The sequence below is a fragment of the Passer montanus genome, unplaced genomic scaffold (assembly GCF_014805655.1).
Source record: "Passer montanus isolate IOZ18808 unplaced genomic scaffold, ASM1480565v1 scaffold1223, whole genome shotgun sequence".
In the NCBI taxonomy this organism is placed as follows: Eukaryota; Metazoa; Chordata; class Aves; order Passeriformes; family Passeridae; genus Passer; species Passer montanus.
In genome coordinates, this window is record NW_024358979.1 from 1 (window position 1) to 6,228 (window position 6,228).

General features: G+C 52.0%; 1 protein-coding gene across 1 annotated transcript; it reads left to right on the plus strand.

The window, feature by feature from the left end:
* Positions 1-6: 6 nt before the first annotated feature.
* LOC120497144 (myosin-6-like) lies at positions 7-6,225 on the plus strand (the record flags this gene model as incomplete). The annotated part of the gene is made up of 22 exons (XM_039698288.1): positions 7-60; positions 183-246; positions 732-830; positions 973-1,076; positions 1,630-1,768; positions 1,853-1,971; positions 2,079-2,228; positions 2,404-2,574; positions 2,712-3,021; positions 3,123-3,196; positions 3,333-3,420; positions 3,508-3,625; positions 3,713-3,836; positions 4,002-4,138; positions 4,228-4,354; positions 4,463-4,591; positions 4,680-4,922; positions 5,136-5,312; positions 5,403-5,548; positions 5,626-5,716; positions 5,979-6,123; positions 6,202-6,225. Coding segments are annotated over 22 exons (2,833 nt in total), but the record flags the coding sequence as incomplete, so codon positions are not given.
* Positions 6,226-6,228: the final 3 nt, after the last annotated feature.

Genomic DNA, 6,228 nt, shown 5'->3' on the forward strand with positions numbered 1-6,228 from the left:
CCTGCCTTGGAGGCCTTCGGCAATGCCAAGACCCTCCGCAATGACAACTCCTCCCGATTTGTGAGTGATGGGGGTGGGTTGTATGAGGAAGGGTCTGTGGGGCAGTTTGCGGGACAGCGTCTATGGTCTGGGATCTTCTGCATGGAGGCAGCCACCTCCACCTCCTGCCACTGCTTTCCCAGGGGAAGTTCATCCGGATCCATTTTGGGGCCACCGGGAAGTTGGCATCAGCTGACATTGAGACCTGTGAGTGGGTTGAGAGCCCAGTGAGAGGCTGCCTTGTAGTCCATTATCCATCCATAGACTTATCTATCCATGGATTTATTCATCCATCCCAGGACTCATCCATGTATGGACTCCTCCATCCACCCACAAACTTCATCCATCCACCCAGGAGCTCCATTCATCCACACATAGCTCCCTTTCTCCCTCCATCCAGTCGCCTCTTCATCTCCATCTCCTTACCCCACCACTGGCCTGACCCTCCATCTCCAATTCTTTGTCCCTCCACCTCCTTGTGTCTACCTCCCTCCCTCCTTGCCTGCCTTCACCCATGTCCATCCCTTCATCTGTCTTCATGGTTGATGGATCCATCATCTCATCCCATAATCCATCTGACCTTCCATTTTCCTTTCTTCTTCCCTCCATCTCCTCATCCCACCATCCATCTCTCCATATCTCAATCCATCTCACCCCAACCTCTATCCTCCTTCTCTCCATATCCACCTCAGACCTCCTGGAGAAGTCCCGTGTCATTTTCCAGCTGAAGGCTGAGAGGAACTACCACATCTTTTACCAGATCCTCTCCAACAAGAAGCCAGAGCTGTTGGGTGAGTAGGGTGCTTGGCCTTGAGTCTTCTACTTCCTCTCCTCCAATTCTGTGCTCCTTCCTGGGGCAATTGAGGATGATTTGGGGCTGTTTAGCCAGTGGAAATGCTCAGATTTTCTCTCTATCCTGGGCCCACGGAGCAGAGATGCTTCTCATCACGAACAACCCCTATGACTACAGTTATGTCTCCCAAGGAGAGGTGACTGTGGCCTCCATTGATGACTCTGAAGAGCTGTTGGCAACTGACGTAAGTGGTAGGGTGGGCAGGTGGACATGCCCATGATGAATTAAAGGTGAAGTGCCAGGTGGATGGTTGAGATAGTAGAAGACGGATGGGTAGAGGAGAGGAGGAACATAGGGATGAGAGGTGGAGAATAGGAAGGGTGAAAGATGGTGGGCTGGTGGAGTGGGATGATGTGGGGTGAGAGATAGAAGGTAGGGAGTGGAGGAGGTTGTGGATGGAGATAAAAAACAGGTGGGTGAGTACTTAGGTGGACAGATGTGTCCATGGGTGAATGAATCCTCAAACAGATGGATGAGCCCATGGTTGCATGAATGGAGTTAATGGTGAATGGATGAGACCATGGAGGGATGAGTCGATGTGGGGTGAGAGATAGAAGGTAGGGAGTGGAGGAGGTTGTGGATGGAGATAAAAAACAGGTGGGTGAGTACTTAGGTGGACAGATGTGTCCATGGGTGAATGAATCCTCAAACAGATGGATGAGCCCATGGTTGCATGAATGGAGTTAATGGTGAATGGATGAGACCATGGAGGGATGAGTCACATTTTTGCCCCACAGAGTGCCTTTGATGTCCTGGGATTCACTCCAGAGGAGAAGAACTCCATCTATAAACTGACAGGAGCCATCATGCACTTTGGCAACATGAAGTTCAAGCAGAAACAACGGGAAGAGCAGGCAGAACCAGATGGCACAGAAGGTTGGGTCTAACCAAGGTTGAGGTGGAAACTGGGGTGAACTCCATGATCCTTCCAGGTTCATATTTTCACTTCTTCATCCTCAGAGGCAGACAAGTCAGCTTACCTAATGGGGCTGAACTCAGCTGATCTTCTCAAGGGGTTGTGCCACCCTCGGGTCAAGGTGGGCAATGAGTATGTCACCAAGGGGCAGAATGTCCAGCAGGTGAGTAGGACATCCCCAAAATGTCCTCCTTTTGGTGTGATATAGTGTCATCTTCAGCAAGAAGAACACCAAGAGGCCCTCTCACTGGTGGGGCATCCTTCTTCCAGGTGATTTATGCTGTCGGAGCCTTGGCCAAAGCTGTGTATGAAAAGATGTTCAACTGGATGGTGACCAGGATCAACAATTCACTGGAGACCAAGCAGCCACGGCAGTACTTCATTGGTGTGCTGGACATTGCTGGCTTTGAAATCTTTGATGTAAGCCCTGGTTGACTATGTTGTGTTGATTACATTGGATGTAGAGTTAATCCTACTGGATAGTCAGATGACTTTGTTTTCATTTGTGTTGACCCTGTTGGGGCTCAGGTTGATCCAGCTGAACATAGTAGTTGTTCTGTTGACCCCACTGGCCATCTACTCTCTCCTTCCCCAGTTCAACAGCTTTGAGCAGCTCTGCATCAACTTCACCAATGAGAAGTTGCAGCAGTTTTTCAACCACCACATGTTCGTGCTGGAGCAGGAGGAATACAAGAAGGAGGGCATTGAGTGGGAGTTCATTGACTTTGGCATGGACCTCCAGGCCTGCATTGACCTCATTGAGAAGGTACCACCTCCCTCAGGGCCTCATGGGGGCTGAAGGGACTTTGGGGGAAGGGCCCTTTGAGTTGGAGCCTGCCAGGGGCCCCAGAGTTGGTTAACTAGGTTGTGCTTAATATCCTCCACCACCATTTTTCTTCCTAGCCCATGGGGATCATGTCCATCCTGGAGGAGGAGTGCATGTTTCCCAAAGCCTCAGACATGACCTTCAAGGCCAAGCTCTTTGATAATCACCTGGGCAAGTCAGCCAACTTTGGGAAGCCACGCAATGTCAAGGGGAAGCCAGAGGCCCATTTCTCTCTTGTCCACTATGCTGGCACAGTGGACTACAACATCATCGGGTGGCTGGAGAAGAACAAGGACCCTCTCAATGAGACAGTGGTGGGGCTCTACCAGAAATCTGCCTTGAAGCTCTTGGCCAACCTCTTCTCCAACTATGCTGGAGCAGATGCTGGTGGGTGAATGGATGGTGGGGTGATGGAGCAATGAGTTGATGGAGAAAACTGCTGTCCACTAGTCACCTTTCCTGTGTTACCCTATGCCTGTTCTCTCCAGGTGGTGATGGAGGGAAAGGGAAAGGAGCCAAGAAGAAAGGTTCCTCCTTTCAGACCGTCTCAGCACTGCATCGGGTGAGGGATCTACATAGTGGACCCCCTTTGGGGCAATGGGAGGATATCTCCTGGGTGGTGGATCACCCCTTCAGTCCCACAGACCCTCTCTTGCTCTCACATTAGTCAGCTTGTTCTCTCCTCTGTCCCTCAACAGGAGAACCTCAACAAACTGATGGCTAACCTCAAGACAACCCACCCTCACTTTGTCCGCTGTATCATCCCCAATGAGCGGAAGGAGCCAGGTGAGCAAAGGGTAGGGCTGAGGGCAGGGAAAATGGTGGTAGGTGTGGCTTATGGCTGACACCACCACCCCTCTGACCCACTGCCAGGTGTGATGGACAATCCCCTGGTAATGCATCAGCTGCGCTGCAACGGGGTGCTAGAGGGCATCCGCATCTGCCGCAAGGGCTTCCCCAATCGCATCCTCTATGGGGACTTCCGACAGCGGTAGGCACAGAGGAGAAAATGTGGGGATGGGGTGGACAACCTGAGTAGGGCTGACCTCAGGGTTTTCATGTCCTCTCTGGTCACCAGGTACCGCATCCTGAACCCTGCTGCCATCCCTGAGGGGCAGTTCATTGACAGTCGCAAGGGTGCTGAAAAGCTCCTGGGATCCATTGACATTGACCACAACCAGTACAAATTTGGACACACCAAGGTAAGGGCACATGGTGTCTCCATGGTCCTACCACACCTGGTCCATCTGCCTATCCACCCCCCCCCACCCCACCATCCATCACTTAATTTCCCCAGCAATCCATCTATCTGTCCACAAACCCTTCCCAACCGATTCACTCTCTCACTCACTTCCTTCCTCCTTCAGGTCTTCTTCAAGGCTGGGCTGTTGGGACTTCTGGAGGAGATGCGGGACGAGCGCCTCTCCCGCATCATCACCCGCATCCAGGCTCAGGCCCGAGGGCAGCTCATGCGCATCGAGTTCAAGAAGATCCTGGAGCGCCGGTGAGAGGGGAAGGGTGTTTCTCCTTGAGAAAGGACGTCTGGTGGGTCACCAGATTTGTGGTGTAGTGGCATCTGTGTCACCATTCTAGAGACTCACTGCTGGTGATCCAGTGGAACATCAGGGCCTTCATGGGGGTGAAGAATTGGCCTTGGATGAAGCTCTACTTCAAGATCAAACCCTTGTTGAAGAGTGCTGAGACAGAGAAGGAGATGCAGGTGGGAGGAGGTGATGAGACAGGCTGCTGGGGATCCAAAATGGGCAGGGTGGGGTTGATGGATGAAGGGGATTGGGTGTGGCTACTGATCTCCTGGTCTCTGCTTTAGAACATGAAGGAAGAGTTTGGGCGGCTGAAGGAGGCCCTGGAGAAGTCGGAGACCCGGCGCAAGGAGCTGGAGGAGAAGATGGTCTCCATGCTGCAGGAGAAGAATGACCTTCAGCTCCAAGTCCAGGCCGTAAGTGAGACTGCCCCAAAAAACTATGTCAGGGGGGTGACCAGCAGCCCTCCAGGGCCACCCTACTTCATCTACCACTCCAATACAGGAGCAGGACAACCTCAATGATGCTGAGGAGCGCTGTGACCAGCTGATCAAGAACAAGATCCAGCTGGAGGCCAAGGTGAAGGAGCTGACAGAGCGACTGGAGGATGAGGAAGAGATGAACGCAGAGCTGACAGCTAGGAAGAGGAAGCTGGAGGATGAGTGTTCGGAGCTGAAAAAGGATATTGATGATCTAGAGCTGACTCTGGCCAAGGTGGAGAAGGAGAAACATGCCACTGAGAACAAGGTGAGGGTGGAAAGAGGCCTTGACCTTAAATTGTGGGGATTTGTGTCAACACAACCTGGAGGAGATCCAAGGCTAGTTGATCTGGGCTACATGAACATCCTTTGGGTTCTCTACCACTGCAGTGGCCTCACTGGCCAAGGACAACAGCAGCATCACTCAGCTTTGCCCTACCTCTGGTACTAAGCTGGAGGCCTAGTGTTTCTCCTCTTTCAGGTCAAGAACCTCACAGAGGAGATGGCTGGGTTGGATGAAACCATTGCAAAGTTAACGAAGGAAAAGAAGGCCCTGCAAGAATCTCACCAGCAGACGCTGGATGACCTGCAGGCAGAGGAAGACAAGGTCAACACCCTGACAAAGGCCAAACTCAAGATGGAACAGCAAGTGGATGACGTGAGTGTGGTCTGGTCCTACCATGAGTAGTGCTAAGGAGCTTTCTAGGGCAGGTATGATGGAAAACTGAGGTTTCACGTTTCCACACAGCTTGAAGGCTCCCTGGAACAGGAAAAGAAAGTCCGGATGGACCTGGAACGGGCCAAAAGGAAGCTGGAAGGTGACTTAAAGCTGACCCAGGAGAACATCATGGACCTGGAGAACGACAAGCAGCAGCTGGAGGAGAAGCTCAAGAAGTAAAGACGGACCTCTTTCCCTGGTCTAAACTGGGGGCAAGGGCAGGGACCTCACTGCTAACTGCTTTCACTTGCAGGAAAGAATTTGAGATCAACCAGCAGAACAGCAAGGTTGAGGATGAGCAGGCTCTGGCTCTGCAGCTCCAGAAGAAGCTGAAAGAGCTGCAGGTGAGGAATCTATTCTCTGCTTATTTGGACGAGACTAAGAGCCTCCAGTTGGTTGGGTTGAGGTGAAAAGTCTCCATCTGGTTAGGCTGAGTTTAGGAGTTTTCAGTTGGCTGACAAATGTTCAGATGTCTGGCATGAGCTGAAGTGTTTTCAGCTATTGGGGTGAGTTGGGTTGAAAAGTCTCCAGCTCAATCAGTTGAGTTGAGTGCAGGAGTTGGGTAGAGCCAAGTTTGCTGACAGCAGCTCCATCCCTGGACCACAGGCACGGATTGAGGAGCTGGAGGAGGAGTTGGAATCACAGAAAGAGGCCAGGTCCCTCAGCACTGAGCTCTTCAAGCTGAAGAATGCATATGAGGAGTCGCTTGAGCACCTGGAGACCTTCAAAAGGGAGAACAAGAATCTCCAAGGTGAGACGGTGGTACTCCTCCTGCCCACCTTGCTCTCTATCACATTCCACCAAGTCTGATAAGATCTTATCTGAGCAGAGGAGATCTCGGACCTGACGGAGCAGC